This window comes from Bos indicus, chromosome 19, assembly GCF_029378745.1.
Source record: "Bos indicus isolate NIAB-ARS_2022 breed Sahiwal x Tharparkar chromosome 19, NIAB-ARS_B.indTharparkar_mat_pri_1.0, whole genome shotgun sequence".
NCBI lineage: Eukaryota > Metazoa > Chordata > Mammalia > Artiodactyla > Bovidae > Bos > Bos indicus.
This window is the reverse complement of record NC_091778.1, coordinates 6,947,557-6,965,460: the sequence shown is the minus strand read 5'-3', so window position 1 is coordinate 6,965,460 and position 17,904 is coordinate 6,947,557. Positions and strand designations below refer to the sequence as shown.

General features: G+C 42.5%; 1 protein-coding gene across 1 annotated transcript; it reads left to right on the top strand.

The window, feature by feature from the left end:
* Positions 1–480: 480 nt before the first annotated feature.
* Positions 481–762, top strand: SMIM36 (small integral membrane protein 36). Its single transcript, XM_070774266.1, has one exon. It carries the CDS (start codon positions 481–483, stop codon positions 760–762), a length of 282 nt encoding a protein of 93 aa, XP_070630367.1.
* Positions 763–17,904: the final 17,142 nt, after the last annotated feature.

Sequence of the window (17,904 nt, the reverse complement as noted above, 5' to 3'; positions counted from 1 at the left end):
TGGCATCACTCACTCAGTGGACATTAGTTTGAGCAGGCTCTGGGAGTTGGTGATGGACAGGGAGGCCTGGCGTGCTGCAGTCCATGGGGTCACGAAGAGTTGGACACGACTGAGTGACTGAACTGACTGACTGAACTGATTTTCTTCTGCTCAACAAAACTGTTTGGACACTGAATGGACCTCCTGCTTACATACCACACCTGGGTAGCATATGAACTATCTCTTTTTCTCTTTCTCTCTCTATGTAGGTGAAGCGATGAGAGACAGTGTCTGTGCTTTGGTAGCTGTAGTATTAGCAGAAGAGCTTAAGTTATTAAACCGGGCAGCTTTAATCTGTGAAGTCTCCTGGAGCAGTAGGGATTAATGTATTTTTATTCCAGAGCCAATGTAGCTATTCCATCAAGCTAGGGTTTGCTCCCAGAACCCTCGACTGGCCCCATTGCCCTGCTCTAAACCCACTTCCCAACCGTGTGCCATGTGATGGAGTTCTACTTAGAGATCGACCCTGTCACCTTGAACCTGATCATCCTAGTCTCCAGCTACGTCATCTTGCTCCTGGTTTTCCTTATCTCCTGCGTGCTCTATGACTGCCGAGGCAAGGACCCCAGTAAGGAGTACGCACCCGAGGCCTCCCTGGATGCCCAGCCCTCCATCCGCCTGGTGGTGATGCAGCAAGGCTCCCCGGGGGCCCCCTGGGCACGGAGGTCCAGCCTCCACTTTGGGAATCACACCCCAGTGGGGAAGAAGAGCACCGTGGTGTAAGCCTGGCTGGGGGATACTGGGAGAGAACACAAAAGGCTGTGGACAAGCCGGTCCCCACGGGCTACAGCGCTGTCTGCACACACGTCTCGCTGGCCTATGCAAGTGGGAGCTCTGCCTTCCTTTCTGCTTTCTCGTCATCCTCCTTGTGGATAAAGCAACTATTTAAGGTAAGAAGCCCACAGTGGCCTTTGGTCAAGGCCTCCAGGTACAAAATCTTAGCAATACTATTGGTTAGTCAAAGCTGGTTACAAGCACATTCCTGATGAAGCTGTCCTTGCAACTTCTAGGAGATACTAACGTTTGAGTAAAGATTTAAAGAAGAGAATGCAATAGTGTGTGTGTGTGTGTGTGTGTGTGTGTAATGAGAAATGGAACTAGCTCAAATCTACTGCATACTTTGCATATCCTCTCTTTTCAAGGCAACCATTGAGCTTTCCCAGACTTAAGATTATAACTATTTCTATAAATGCCAGCTCTTCACATTCTACTTCTCACTGTGGGTCAATAAAATGAACACAGTAATTGACGAGTGTGGTGATTAACCATGAAGTTGATTCAGACCCTGCCTCCTCCACTTACTAGCTGTATGACCAGAGCCATTTGTTTGTGGTCAAACTCAGAGCTAGTGGTCAGACCTCCAGGCTGTTAGGGTTATCTAAACAAGTTTATTTACTGAAAACACTTGAGACGATGCTTGGCACATAAGGTGAGCTGCTATGATGAATATTAGCAGTATTCCCTTTCACCCCTCTGATCAAGATGTTTAATCTTCAGTCCTCAAATCTGACCCAGAGAAGGCAGTGGCACCCCACTCCAATACTCTTGCCTGGAAAATCCCATGGGCGGAGGAGACTGGTGGGCTGCAGTCCATGGGGTCGCAAAGAGTCAGACACGACTGAGTGACTTCACTTTCACTTTTCACTTTCATGCATCGGAGAAGGAAATGGCAACCCACTCCAGTGTTCTTGCCTGTGAAATCCCAGGGGCAGGGGAGCTTGGTGGGCTGTCGTCTATAGGGTCACATAGAGTCAGACACGACTGAAGCGACTTAGCAGCAGCAGCAGCAAGTCTGACCTGGTCCAATGCAAAGTTACTGAGGACTCTGCAAAAGTTATCAGGGCCCATGGCTTGGTGTTTCAGTCCCCCCAGCACTACTTGCTGTCTTCTTGTCCTCTTTCTTTGTTGCTGCTGCTGATGCTAAGTCGCTTCAGTCGTGTCCGACTCTGTGCGACCCCACAGACGGCAGCCCACCAGGCTCCCCCGTCCCTGGGAGTCTCCAGGCAAGAACACTGGAGTGGGTTGCCCTTTCCTTCTCCATCTTTGTTGCTACTAATCATAAATTTATTTTCCTGCTCATTCATTTATTTGCACAATTTTTTTTTTTTTAATTAATTCGAATCCATGCCTCCTGCGTTGGAAGCCTGGAGTCTTAACCACCTTTTGAATTAGCATCTCCATTGTATATATGTGTTTTTATTAACCCTCCCTTCTGTGAGCTCAGAGCAACTTACATGTTCACTTGTTGATTTACTAAACCCCTTTTTCTAGTCAGGCCCTGTCGGAATACAAAGAAATGAGTGTGTCATGACCCCCCTCCTTTTGTTGCCTAAAAGGAAAAGGAGGAATCAGGCGTGACTCAGAGGATGAAGGACAAGAAAGCACTGCCAAGCCTCTGCTAGGAATTTGCCCAGAGCTCAGGAGTCTGAGGAGTCACGGGTGCCTAGCACACAGAAGGGGCTCAAGAAACATCTGAACAATGTTGAGTAAACAATATCCTCTTAGACTCAGGCTTCAAAGACAAGATGATTTGTCTTGAAAGTTATTAAGCAACCATTTTTCTAGGAGGACAGAAGTGTGCTGGGGGCTTCTTTCTCAGTAGGATAGGAGATGGCATTTTAGACAGAACAGATAGTATAGACAGAGATTAGAGAGTTCACGGATTGTGACAGTTTGATGGCTTCCAAAACTTGGGAGGAAAAAATGAGAAATTAAATTTCATTTTAACTTATAGAAAACTTAAAGAGGAGATACTGTCCCAGTCTGCCCTGTTAACTTCAGCAGTGGGTCTTTGGATAAAGAAAACCCCAGTAATTTCATTTTCATAATTTAAAATTTTTCTTTATATTTTATCATAAAATCATATTTTCTCTTAAATGTGTGATTTGAAAATTATATTGAAAATCTTTCAGAGGAACTTTTTTCTTTTATACTCAAAAATCATCTTTACCTTAATAGTTAAAATATAAAATGAATGGGAAAATAGAGTAAATTCACAGGCTGCTTCTAAGAACTTGCCCTTGCCCTAGTGTGAACTTCACCTGGACTAACCTTATTTACTTCCCCATCATGGGGATATGTATATAAATTAGTGGAGACAAAAATATATCAGTGAAGAAAAAAAACCCATGGGCCACAAAAAAACTGATGGCAAAAATATTAATTGTAATCCTAACTTTCAATTATATTTCAATTCCATATTGTGGTCAGTTGAAGAGAAAAAATTAACAGATGGAAGGAAAGAAAAATAAATTCTAAGAGAAAGGAGAAGAACAGAAAACCAAATAGTTAAAATAACAACTACAACAGAAAAGGGAACAGAAATAAAGTCAGAGGAAAGAAAAAAGAAGGAAAGGAGGAAACCAAAGACACTCTAAGGTGAAGGTTGGAATAAAGGGTATTAAGCTTTACCACGTCTTTGTTTCATTTGATTTGTGGTTCATTTGGAGTTGTGTTCTCCAAAAGGAACAAGCTTTCCAGCTTTTAAAACAATCTTTTCTGCATGGCAATGTACACTTAGAATCTTATAAGAAGTATCTTTAAGAATTTTACCAATGAGGAAATAGCCCAGAAGGAAGAGTGATTTCCCCAAGAACACTTGGCTTCCGGACAGACGCAAAGATCCCATTATTCCCTTTCCCTTATTTGTCCTCCAGTCGTCTTTCAGGTAAGCATGATCTCTTACCTGTTTGTATTTTATTTTATTTTATTTTTTTTTTTTTTTATTTTTTTTTTTTTTTCCTGTTTGTATTTTAAAACTTTATGATTTATTTCTTATTTCTCAAATGAAGTTTTAATTCCCAGTGGAATTTTTAGTTGCACAGTTATGAAACTAATGTCTTAAAGCCTGGTGAAATGGATGCCAACTAGAACCAAGGAGTTCCTTTTATAGTCAAATTCTACAGCCTTATTTTTGCTTCGTTTGGGAATTAAGGCTCCCTTATTTCACCTTCTTTTAATTTTAACATTATTCTCCCATCACGCACCATTTTTATTAAAGCAAATGCAGTATTTTGGCTTTATCTGGATGACAGCCATGGGAAGGACACGAACAAAACACTTTCAAGGCAAAGGAAAGGAGGACGAGAATAGAGGTTTATCAGGAATCTACTGCATAACAGACCCTTTTTATTCACATCTCTTTTAATCCTCACCCTCCCCTGTGAGACAGACACAACTAAGGGTCGTTTAAAGATAAGAAAATGGAGGCTCAGGAAAACACTAAACTTGTGCAAGGCCACGCAGCTGGTCTGCGTGGGAGGCAGCGTCTGAATTCAGTCCTCAGCGTGTCGCCTCTGCTCTCGATGTTTTCTCAGCCATCCACACCCGTGTTTGTTCTTCGTTTCCTCTCTCCCATGCTAGAATCACATACCTGGGAGGTTGCTCGATAAAAGTTGTTAAACAGTCTAACGGTTTTTCACATTTTCTCTTCTGAATAAGATGACTGCGGTTTCCAGCAAAGAAAAAATAAATTAGGATAATTGGGCCAGAGAATTTTCTGATGTTCCAAAAGACACCGAGATAAGCGGCCTAAGGCAGAGCTCTGTACCAGAAATGCCAAGCTCAAAACCTTCTGTCAGTACCTGCTGTTACTGCGGAAACCTTTCCCAACTTAAACATAATGTTAATGTTGGTGAGGTTTAGAATGATATACATAAACTATCTGGCATATGGTAGGATTCCAACACAGTGAAGTGAAGGGAAAGTCGCTCAGTCGTGTCCAACTCTTTGTGACCCCATGAACTATACAGTCCAGGGAATTCTCCAGGCCAGAATACTGGAGTGGGTAGCCTTTCCCTTCTCCAGGGGATCTTCCCAACCCAGGGACTGAACCCAGGTCTCCCACATTGCAGGAGGATTCTTTATCAGCTGAGCCACAAGGGAAGCCCAACAATACTGGAATGGGTAGCCTATCCCTTCTCCAGGGGATCTTCCCAACCCAGAAATCGAACTGGAGTCTCCTGCATTGCAGGCGGATTCTCTACCAACTGAGCCATCAGGGAAGCCCATTAAATATAAAGTTAATGTTGGTGAGGTTTAGTGTGATATCCATAAAATATCTGGCATATGGTAGGATTTCAACACAATGAAAGCCACTGTTATTATAATACCAGCTGATAAGGTGAAATTGTATGGGAGCCCCGTCACTCCAAGGTGGAGATGCTCCTGAAGACTCAGGTTTGTTTTGGGGCGCTTCAAGGAGAAGCAGGATGGGGTTGGAGAGCTGCCACACATCACAGGAATTTGGAAATAAGAGAAAGTGTCTGTGACGAGTTGAAGATGGGTGTTCAAGTCATTACCCCTGCTACTGCCGAATGTGATCCTGTTTTGAAACAGCATCAGTGCTGGTGTAATTAGATAAGAGGAGGTCATAGTGGAGCCAAGCAGACCCCTAATCCAACATGACTGGTGTCCTTCTGAAAAAGGGAATCTAGACACAGACATACACATAAGGAGAATGTCTGTGAAGACTATTCTACCACTTGTCAAGGAGCTCAGACAGTAAAGAATCTGCCTGCAATGCAGGAGACCTGGCTTCAATCTCTGGGTCAGGAAGATCCCCCGGAAAAGGGAATGGCTACTCAATCCAGGATTCTTGCCTGGAGAATTTCATGGACAGAGGACCCTGGCGGACTACAGTCCATGGGGTTGCAAACAGTCAGACACAACTGGGCTATTAACACACACACCAGAGGTAAGAGAGAGGTCCAGAACAGATCCTACACTCGTGCCTTTGAAGCAAACATGATCCTGCCAACATCTTGATCTCAGACTTCTTGCCTCCAGAACTGTGAGACAATAAATTCCTGTTGTTTAAGCCACTTAAAAGTGTGAGTCACTCAGTCACATCTGACTTTTTGTGAACCCATGGAGAGTAGCCCACAGGTTCCTCTGTCCATGGGATTCTCCAGGGAAGAAAACTGGAGTGGGTTGCCATTCCCCTCTCCAGGGGATCTTCCCAACCCAGGGATTGCACCTGGGTCTTCTGCATTGCAGGCAGATTCTTTACCATTTGAGCCAAATTTGGAGCCACTTGGTTTGTGGTAGTTGTTAGGATAGGTTTTAAAGTGAAAGTGAAGTTGCTCAGTCGTGTCTGACTCTTTGCGATCCCATGGACTGTAGTCTACCAGGCTTCTCTGTCCATGGGATTTTCTAGGCAAGAGTACTGGAGTAGGTTGCCATTTCCAAGATAATGTTTGCAACACATAATGGGATGCTTAATATTTCAAGGTCCTTTGGGGTTAGTTTCTGGAGAAGGCAATGGCACCCCACTCCAGTACTCTGGCCTGGAAAATTCCATGGACAGAGGAGCCTGGTAAGCTACAGTCCATGGGGTCGCAAAGAGTCGGACACAACTGAGCAGCTTCACTTTCACTTGGGGTTAGTGACATGATTCTTTTGGCTATGATACCATGCTGAGTTGGGGCCTTGGGCAGAAGCTAGAAGGCCAAGCTTTTTCACAGTTACCTGGGAAATCGAACTACACAGAGTAGTCATTTGCTGTGATTTTAAGGAGAGTGGAGTACAGGAGAAATGTCTTTAGAAAGAAGATGTGCTGTGGTTTTGCTTCACAGAATGGAAAGGGTAACCGAGAGGCCTAAGAGGAAGGAACTCTCACTTCTATAAACTGGAAGAGCCAGTCACAAAGAAAAGATAGTATTGAGGCCAAGTGCAAACCTACTGGGTTGAAGGAAGAAAAGAAACTAAGAACTAGCCCTCAGAACTAGCCCTAAAGAACCCACATCCCTCCAGCTAGGCTATCGTTACTTCAAAAGCCACTTAGTCAGTGCCAGATACTCACTGTTCTCACTGCCAGAAAATTTGTAGGAGGAACCCATTGTTCTTAGTTTAGGGACAAGGGAATTTCAGATTGTCTTGTCTGAACCTTTAGGGGACAGAATGGGATGCACAGAGCCCTGGGACCCTGGCTCAGCCCCGAGTTTGCCTGTAGTTTCACAGCAGCTCAGAGTCTATGCAGAGTAGCAGAGCATACTCAGCAGGGTCTACTGAGTGCACACTTTTGCAGTACATCCCTCACTGCCTTTACTTTCAGGGAACACCAATAACACAATCCTCTTGAGGCGGGCAAAAGCCCCTGAAAACTAGAGGACACAGCCCAGTGTTGCTCAAGAGCACGAAGAACAGGCCTTTTCTCATTATTTCATCTTCCCTGAGAACAGTGTCTTCCCCTGCTGTAACAGTTCACCTCGACTTTGACCTTTCGGGGCTGTCACTGTTCCAGATAAGGGTTTGTGACACTAAGATTAAGAAAGATCTCAGTTATTTCACATCCTCCTAAGACAGTGGGAAATTGTCTGCACATACTTATTCTTCGTTCAAAGCTTCTCAGTACTTGACTGTTACTAAATTAGACACCGGCCATGTGATAGGATCTGCTGGTTCTCTGTTGGGTGCATCTACAGCTCGGGGGGCTCACCTGTGATCTAAGATTGAAAGCTGTGCAAGGCTTATGAGAGACTAGAAAAATATGGACTTGGTGAGGATGAAGGAGACCAGGGAGAGAGAAGCCTGTGGCTCCACGGGGAGGCTTATAATTGGCCAACAGGACGGCAGGGGAAACGCGGCAGTGGAATTTGGAGTCTGAACTGTTTATCAGAATTGATAAGGACACTCTTACCACGGAAATTTACCTATGACACGTTGCTTGCCATTAAGGAAGGCAGAAAACCTAATATTACAACAGAGTTTTGGAGAAGAATTTCTATGTAACAGTCATTAGACACATAATCAGGAGGAAAATCAGGTCCAGTTAAGGAAACAATTGGTTTCTTAAACGACAAGAAAGTCTACCCTAATTTAACCTAAATCTCTTCTGTTCTTATACTTTATCATCATTTTCTCTCATTTGCCCTTTCTGAGTTTTATTAAAAAAAAAAAAAGCACTGTTTATATGGTGATTTGTATAAACATCTCTCATGAAAGAATCCAATCAGACTACACCACAGAATATAGTAAGTTTGGTGATCACAGTGATAGCATATTGATGAATCACCATCAGTCGTGAGGTGTCCACAAGTCATGTGTTAACTAAAAATAAGTTACCTAAGTTTGTGAATGATTTACCTATTTTTAAATTTGGGGTGAACTAAAGGTAATCTCAATCACAATGCCATTGTCACTTCCGTGTATTCCAACGTCGTTGCTGGGGCAGCACAGGTACGAGCACAATGACAGCTAACACGGAAGCAATTGTGTATATTATGGCTATTGATCACTCATTAATTTGACAAATATTTGACCTACCTTTTACAGGCCTTGTGCCAGGCCCAAGAAATACATTAAGCCACAACAGATGCAAGTCTCGTCCTCACAAATCTTGCCAAGTAGCCGGAAAAACTCCTAAACGCTTTGCATATATTGTCTGCCTCTTCATATAAGTTACCTCTTAGTTACTCTAAGAGGTACTGACCTTTTCCCAATCTTATGTATTTTGGGCAGCTAAGACTCTAAAGCCCATTCTCCAAACCAGTGACCTCCAAGCACCTCTGAGCCTATGTTCCTTTCAGTAAAGAAAAATTTATTATTCATCTCTGTGTGTATATTTAAATAAGTATACATTGATTTAAAATACATATTTAAGTTAAGTCTAGATTTGTAGCTAGTTATACTTTATATATACCTACTATACTTTATACATACACATATGTATTTACACATTTTATTGCATTACAAATTTTCTTATTCACTTCACCTTGGAGACCACTGCTCCACACCATTCCACCACATTGCTCCCATATTTTGTCTGTGTATAAGGGGAATAATCTGCCTCTAATCTCTCCCCACCTAACTCTAGGTTTTGCTCTGGATGAATGGGGTTGGGAAACTTGTCTAGGAAATTTTTTTTTTTTTTAATAATGAGCAGTAGTTTTCAAGTTTGGACTAGATCTTTGTACAGCTAAGGCTGCTTTGGCAAATTCCTTGATGAGTTTTTTTTTTTTTTCTAATATGCAAAGGCAAGTTCTTCTACTTTGTAAATCCTATTCCTTTATTTTGAATTCTCTTTTCTGGCTGGATCTTAAACATCTCCAACAAAAGAGGCCAGTGTGCCTGTCTCAGCACCCCCAGCACCCAGTAAAGGACTGAACACATCAGGAAATATTCATCCTATTGGAGAAAGGGAGACGTCTTACTTCAGCTGTAGAATAGGAATGACTATCCCATGGAAACAAACTGCCCCAGACACAGAAGGGAGCTGTGACGTCCCCACGTCACGGAGCAGGGCTGCTCTGACGTCCCCACGCAGTACGTAATCTTGTAATGAGCGAAGCAGCCGGGATGATGCTGGGCCGCCCCCCTCTGCTCGCCCACAGGCACATGGCGAAGAGGCTGGGCAACCAGCGCAGTGGAGGTGAGTCCCTCCACCTCTCCATCCATTCCCGGCACCACCAAACCACCCAACTTCCTCTTTCCCTCTGATTTCTCCTCTACTAAACCACCAGGAAAACAACTGCAAGTTCTCTTGTACTTTGTCCTGCCACATGTCAACTCTGCTGCTGAAATAGGAGTAAAGGGAGCAGGATACAACCTTTGAAAGAACGATATAGCCATAGGACATGACAAAGACTGGTTAGAACCAACTGGGTCCAAGATAGCAGAAGATTTGACTTCCAGTAGACCTTGAGCTTCATTCTATACTCATTTAATATGTCGGCATATGCTAAGTCACATGCCCACTGGGGCTGTGACAGTTCTGAGGCTAATCATAAAAAGTCAAAAAGTGGGCAGTGGCCCAATTTCTGGAAATCCTGGCTCCTTCTCCAAAATAATCAGAATAATCCTCTCATTTATAAGCCTATGAAATTACCCAGCCCGTAGAAACTAATCACACCATCTTTTGAGCCTTTCTTGTCTTCCAAGATGGCCCACACTGTCTGTGGAGTGTGTGTCTCTCTAAATAAATCCACTTCTTATCTATCACTTTATTCTCCAAATTCTTTCCTGTCTAAGGAAGAACTTTAAATTCACCATAAATACTCACTTCCTGGGAGGCTTCAGGCCCCACTTGCTCACCTAGAGAAGAAAGTAGTGAAGTTAATTAGCAGCCACCCAAGGTCCGTCCAGCTCTGGCTTTTTTGACCCCACATCTCTCCTTTCTCCTGACCTTTCCTCTCTTCTGGCATTTTAGGATGAAACAACTACAGATAGGAGGATTTGTCCTGAAAATATGCCTTTGGTTGGGGCATTGTTGTTGATCAGGGAGCCGCAAAGGAGGCTTAATGGAGGGCTGAGTCCTTTTCTTTCACAGGAGTCGTATACACACCCCATTTTCGAACATGTTTTCCATCTGACATTTCAAGTAACTACCCCCACGTTGGTGCTTCTTCAAGTCAAGGTCTGTTTTGCACTCTTTGGAAGGAGCATAAACTGTGACAAATGGTCTCAGTTTAGGCGTATGGTGATGCATTGATTTCTAGTTGCTGGGATATATTAACAAACTTATTGTCCCCAAATGTAAAAATAATGAACTTACCACCAAGCGTGAAACACTGACAATGTGAAACAGATTGGATTTATTGGAGCCTCAGAGACAGTCCTTAATTTTTAGTAGAACATTGCCTTTTATTTCCATCCTAAGTGAATTCAACTGCCTTCCCCCTAAAAACTCGTTTCCACATAGTCACAGCGGTCAGGAATTAAAATGCTTTTTTGTAAGTGGATGTATTAGTTAGAGATTGTGCTCAGCTATGACTAACATGACACAAAACCCAGAGGCTGAAACATAATGAAGGCTGTCACCTCTCCTGCATCTTGAAGTTGGGAGGGAGATGGTTCAACCAAGTACAATGGCTCCAAGATACCCCCAAGGGCCCAGGAAACTTTGCTTCTCCCCACCAGCTTTCCTTCATGATTTCTAACTCTGAGGTTATCTTTGTACAAAATCGCCATGGCATTGCCAAACCTTTCATCTGCGTTCCAGGCAAAGAGAGAGAGGAATAAGAGGGGAAGGCAAAGAGGCATCATGCTCGTGATACCTGTCAAATAGGCTCAACAACTTCCACTCATATTTCACTGGCTAGAACTTAATCAAATGTCTTCCCCACTGTCTCTGGAAGGTGCAGTTTTTATGGATACATTGATATTCTCCTCCCACCCCCACCAAATCAGAGTTTCTTTAGAAAAGAAAAGGGAGAGAATGAATTTGGTGTACTCAACTGCCCTAGTGGGATTGTTTTCCTTCTCAAATTAATACCTGTTTGTTAAGGTAAACTTAAAAACTCTGGAAACAGAAAAGAAAGATAATGATGATTTCAACTACCCTAAGTGATCTCCGGTAGTATTTAGTGTAATTGCATGGTTGGGTTTTTTTTACTAGTATTTGTGTATTGGTGATTGCATGTTTCCGACTGTAAAAGGACTATCTATCCTTTAGGGAAAATTTGAGCAAAGTATAGAAAATAAAATAGGAAACACCCATAACACAGAGATAATCACCATACTATTTTGCTGCATTTTCTGCCACTTGTACGTACATTTTTCATATTAGTAATCAGAGTGTGTGTATGTATAAGGTGGTATCTTTCTTTTGCTTTCTAAATAAAATAACTGAATTTACATATGACCCTACTGTCTCCCTTTTATTGGCATTCCAAATTGTGGTTGCAAAGCTGTTTGGAAGGTGCCTGAAGTAGGAGAGAGTGAGTAGCACAGACCGGTTTTCTCCAGCTCTGCTTCTGGGAGGCCGTACAGCAGATTTGGCTGACTTCTCACTCTCATTCTAAGACTGTGTCATATGCTCTCCTTTCTGTACTTTTCCTTCTTAATAAATGTCAAGTGTACGTGCCAAGAGGTAACATGATTCTTCAGGGAACGTGAGCTGTCATGCCTATTCTTACTGCATGGCTCACAGAGGTGGATAATGCTCTGACTTGTAAAGCCTAGAATCTCATGGCCCCAGTCCCAAACCCTAGTGCAACAGTACGGAGCAGCAGAAAGGAAAAGTGCCATGCTCAAGGTCACACGGCATGGTCAGTACCAAAACCCAGGCCTCCCAAGTACCTTTCTAGTGATTTTCCAATCTACTTGAGATGCTTTGGGTGGTGCAACTGATTGGTAAACTTCAAAGATGTTATGAGTCACAAAAAACACACAACCAAATAGAACCAGTTGCTAAAGGCATTAACTTTAAAATAACTTTAAAGAGTTGATGGCACCCCACTCCAGTACTCTTGCCTGGAAAATCCCATGGATGGAGAAACCTGGTGGGCTGCAGTCCATGGAGTCGCTAGGAGTCGGACACGACTGAGCGACTTCCCTTTCACTTTTCACTTTCATGCATTGGAGAAGGAAATGGCAATCCACTCCAGTGTTCTTGCCTGGAGAATCCCAGGGATGGGGAGCCTGGTGGGCTGCCGTCTATGGGGTCGCACAAAGTCGGACATGACTGAAGCGACTTAGCAGCGGTAGCAGCAACTTGTTAAAGGTGACAATTCTCAATGGGCTATGCCATTTCATATACCTGGATTTTCAGAGACAAAAACACACTCTACAGTTTTTCCACCCATTGTTCACTTTCTATGAGCTAAAATCTTGCTAAGTGACAAAGAGTTGTGCTATAGATAATAGAATTCACAGCCTGGTCAGAGAGATGAGAGACATGAGCCAATATGGCACATTCATACAATAGAATGTCATGCAAGTGTGAAAGGGAATGAGGTCAATCTGTGGGAACTGCCGTGGGAAAGTGGCCATCATATATCATTAGAAGGAAAATGCTGATGGCAGAGGAATTTGATTGTATATGTAGCATGATCTCTTCTGTGTTCAAAAAACAAAGTACATTTACACACGTTTCGTAAGCTTAGAAAATACCTAGACAAATACACACAAAATTTTAACAGTGTTTATTCAATTGAGTGGGATTTTAAGATGGGGAAATAGCTTTTTATTTACTTGCTTTTATTCACACACTTCTAGATTTTGTTTTGGGGCTTTTTTTTTAAATCGTTTTTGGTGTTTTGTTCAGTTTGGGGTTTTGTTTGTTTGTTTGCTCTGCTGGGTCTTGTGGCACACAGGCTCCTTGTTGCCATGCTCGGCCTGTTTTTCTCTCTGGCTGCAGGGACTGGGGGCTACTCTCTGGTTTCGGTTGCCTGGGCTTCTCACTGTGGTGCCTCCTCCTGTTGTGGAGCATGGCTTCTAGGCCGCACAGGCTAAGTAGTTACGGACCACAGGCTTAGTTAGCCTGCAGCATGTGAGGTCTTCATTCCCAGAAAAGGGATCAAACCCATGTCCCTTGGGTTGGCAGGCCAATTGTTAACCTGTGGATCACCAGGGAAGTCCCACACATACTTCTGTTTTTAAAATACAATTATGTATAATCAGTTTTCCCGTCATATGTTTTGAATCATTCTAGTAATTACCACACAGAAATTTTGACAATTAAGTGAACTGTCAAGAATAAAATGCTTAGAACATTGTCAGGCACATACTAAGAGCTCAATAAACATTAGCTGTTATGATGATGCTGGGATTGGGGGCAGGGGGTGAAGATGAGGGCTCACATGCTCTTGCTGAGCATATACATATATACGAACTATTTGTAGGGCAACTTAACCAGATGTATGTGCCAAAAGCCTTTACAATTTGAGAGCATCTTAACCCAGCAGTTTCACTTTCGTAAATTTCTTCGATGGAAACATAACAAAGTTTAATTAGGAGCAAAATGTTGGCAACAAGCTAAATGTTTAAAAGCAGAAATGGTTTAACAAATTATGGTGCAGCATTACAATGGAATAGTAGGCATTCATTGTAGCAGTGAATTTATTGACATGGTAATATACTAATGATATAATATTAAGTGCATAAAAGCAAATTTCCAAATAGCATATACAATATGGTTCCATTACAGTACAAAAATTATACATATGTCTGCCTAAAAGCACATGTACTTAAGTATTATTAGTTTGATGCAAAGCTAACTGTGTGTAGTTTTCAACCATGAATTTTAAATCATTATAACTAGGCTCAAACACATTTTTATTAATCAAAGTAGGAACCATTACAATTTTTCCAATGAGAAATGTTTCTTTATTCCCATAGGGGAAAAATCTGTGTTTTGAGATCCTGGAAAGCATTTTCTGCCTACTGCTGGCTGTGGAAGCGTTTTTCCTGCTAAAAGTTGTCGAGATGCTTGAAGAAGTGGTAGTCGGTTGACGAGAGTTCAGGTGAATGTGACGGATGAGGCAAAACTTTGTAGGCCAATTCGTTCAACTTTTGAAGCATTGGTTGTGTGACATGCAGTCAGCTTCTGTCGTGGAGAATAACTGAGCCCTTTCCATTGACCAATGCCGGCTGCAGGCATTATAGTTTTCAGTGCATTTCATTGATTTACGGGCTTCCCTGGTGGCTCAGACGGTAAAGCGTCTGCCTGCAATGCAGGAGACCTGGGTTCGATCCCTGGGTCAGGAAGATTCCCCTGGAGAAGGAAATGGCAACTCACTCCATAACGGTCATCTGAGTTAAATTCACCCATTCCAGTCCATTTTAGTTTGCTGATTCCTAAAATGTCAATGTTCACTCTTGCCATCTCCTGTTTGACCACTTCCAGTTTGCCTTGATTCATGGACCTAACATTCCAGGTTCCTATGCAATATTGCTCTTTACAGCATTGAACCTTGCTTCCGTCACCAATCACATCCACAACTGGGTGTTGTTTTTGCTTTAGCTCCATCCCTTCATTCTTTCTGGAGTTATTTCTCCACTGATATCCAGTAGCACGTTGGGCACCTACTGACCTGGGGAGTTCCTCTTTCAGTACCCTATCTTTTTGCCTTTTTATACTGTTCATGGGGTTCTCAAGGCAAGAATACTGAAGTGGTTTGCCATTCCCTTCTCCAGTGGACCACATTCTGTCAGACGTCTCTACCAATTCTTATGGAAACACAAAAGACCCCGAATAGCCAAAGCAGTCTTGAGAAAGAAGAATGGGAAGTGCTTTGAAGTTTCTTCTCAGTCCAGCCACTGAGCTAGTCATCACCAGTTGTCATAATCTACTTTTAGAATGGTCAACGTTGAGTTCTTCAGCAACTTCTCGTGTAGTTCTAAGAGGATCAGCTTCAATGATCCTCTCATTTGGTCATTGTCAAGTTCCTATGGCCTACCACTACCCTCCTTATCTTCAAGGCTCTCGTCTCTTTTGCAAAACTTCTTGAATCACCACTGCACTGCATATTCATTTGTAGGTCCTGGGCCAAATGTGTTGTTGATGTTGCAAGTTGTCTCCACAGCTTTATGACCCATTTTGAACTGGAATGAGAAAACTGCTCAAATTTGCTTTCTGTCTAACATTTCCCTAGTCTAAAATAAATATAAAATAAATAGAAAGTAAAAAGTCATCAACAAAAATATACATATAAATCAAGAATTATGCATTAAAATGATGCATAACCACATTTATTTAAGAATGTATTCAATATCAAACAGCAAAATTCAATAAACGCCATTCACCCAAACGCCATTCATCCAAATGCCATTCATCCAAACGCCAGTGGAGCCCCATGTCTAGCCTCACAGGTGGGGTACACGCAGACTCTGGGTAAACTCCCATCAGCAGGCCCAGACCCCATGTTTGGAGAAGGCTGAGTAACCCTGAGACATGCAGGTGGATGGACAAATGTCTCTGCCATGCAGAAGGCAAAGTTCACCAAGAACAGTGATGGCAAGAAGAAAGTGACCCTCCTGACTTCTGAGGGGCCCTGAGGATGGCAAAACTGCTATTACTTTTGCACCAACCTAATATTAGTTTTGCATCTGGGAAATTGTGCAAATTTTCTTCTTTGTATTTAGATGTATTTTTCCATTTTACTACAATGAATCTCAGTCATTGTAGTTCTTCAGTTGCTAAGCTGTGTCCAACTCTTTGGGAGCCCCATGGACAGAAAGGCATTGGGGGAGCACTTCATAATGCAGCCCCCATGCCCACAGACTGGCAAGGGGACACCTCTGCCTGGTGGTCAGATGAGATGCAAGTTCTTCCAGCCTCCAAGAGTCAAGTGGGCACGTTTTTGTAGTCTTCGCTGCAGACTCAGCAGACATAGAACTGTATCTTTGTCTGACTCAGGAAGCAAACTTTTGAGTGTTATTTGAACACCAAAAGAAGGAAATAGGTGAGCAAAATTGGGCCATGTCATTGCAATCAGAAAACTCAATTTTTACGATGATCTTTCTTCTAGCTTTGCCTGGTACAGTTTATGTCTTTTGTCCCAGCATAATTATGAATAACACTCTTCTGTTTTTGGTCACCCTACACACTTGGAGTTGATTCACTTGTTTCATTATTTACTTTTTAGCTGCTGTATTTCCTATACATTGTTCGGGTAAAACTTTTTTGGCAAGAGTTCTTCCTTAAAGGTTCTGTTTGCTGTATATTGCCTCATATCAAGAGATATACAATGTCTGGTTGTCCCACTTTTAGTAATAAGAAATTGATGAATGGATTCAAGTGGCGTCCACATGGTTAAGCCGTCATAAATTTCTCCATCGACCTTTCATCTCATGATTTCATTCATTGACGATCATTGCCTGAATGATTGCATTGTTCAGTCACTAAGTCAAGTTCAGTTCAGTTCAGTTGCTCAGTCGTGTCCGACTCTTTGCAACCCCATGAACCGCAGCACACCAGGCCTCCCTGTCCATCACCAACTCCCAGAGTTCACCCAAACTCAAGTCCATTGAGTCGGTGATGCCATCCAATCATCTCATCTTCTGTTGTCTCCTTCTCCTCCTGCCCTCAATCTTTCCCAGCATCAGGGTCCTTTCAAATTAGTCAGCTCTTTGTATCAGGTTGCCAAAGTATTGGAGTTTCAGCTTCAACATCAGTCCTTCCAATGAACACCCAGGACTGATCTCCTTTAGGATGGACTGCTTGGATCTCCTTGCAGTCCAAGGGACCCTCGGTTCAAAAGCATCAATTCTTCAGAGCTCAGCTTTCTTTATAGTCCAACTCTCACATCCATACATGACCAATGGAAAAAACCATAGCCTTGACTAGATGGACCTTTGTTGACGAAGTAATGTCTCTTCTTTTTAATATGCTGTCCAGGTTGGTCATAACTTTCCTTCCAAGGAGTAAGTGTCTTTTAATTTCATGGCTGCGGTCACCATCTGCAGTGATTTTGGAGCCCAAAAAAGTAAAATCAGCCACTATTTCCACAGTTCCCCCATCTACTTGCCATGAAGTGATGGGACCAGATGCCACGATCATAGTCTTCTGAATGTTGAGTTTTAAGCCAACTTTTTCACTCTCCTCTTTCACTTTCACCAAGAGGCTCTTTAGTTCTTCTTTATGCCAAAAGGATGGTGTCATCTGCATATCTAAGGTTATTGATATTTTTCCCTGCAATCTTGATTCCAGCTTGTGGTTTTTCCAGCCCAGCATTTCTCATGATGTACTCTGCATAGAAGTTAAATAAGCAGGGTGACAATATACAGCCTTGACGTACTCCTTTTCCTATTTGCAACCAGTCTGTTGTTCCATGTCCTTAGAAGAAATGGAGTAGCCATCATAGTCAACAAAAGAGTCTGAATGTACTTGGATGCAATCTCAAAAACAGCAAGATGATTTCTGTTCATTTCCAAGGCAAACCATTCAATATCATTGAATATCTATATCAATATATTGAATATCATTCAATATCTATGCCCCAGCCAGTAATGCTAAAGAAGCTGAACAGTTCTCTGAAGACCTACAAGACCTTCTAGAAGTAACACCCAAAAAAGATGTCCTTTTCATTATAGGAGACTGGAATGCAAAAGTAGGAAGTCAAGAAACACCTGGGGTAACAGGAAAATTTGGCCTTGGAGTACAGAATGAAGCAGGGCAAAAGCTAATGGAGTTTTGCCAAGAGA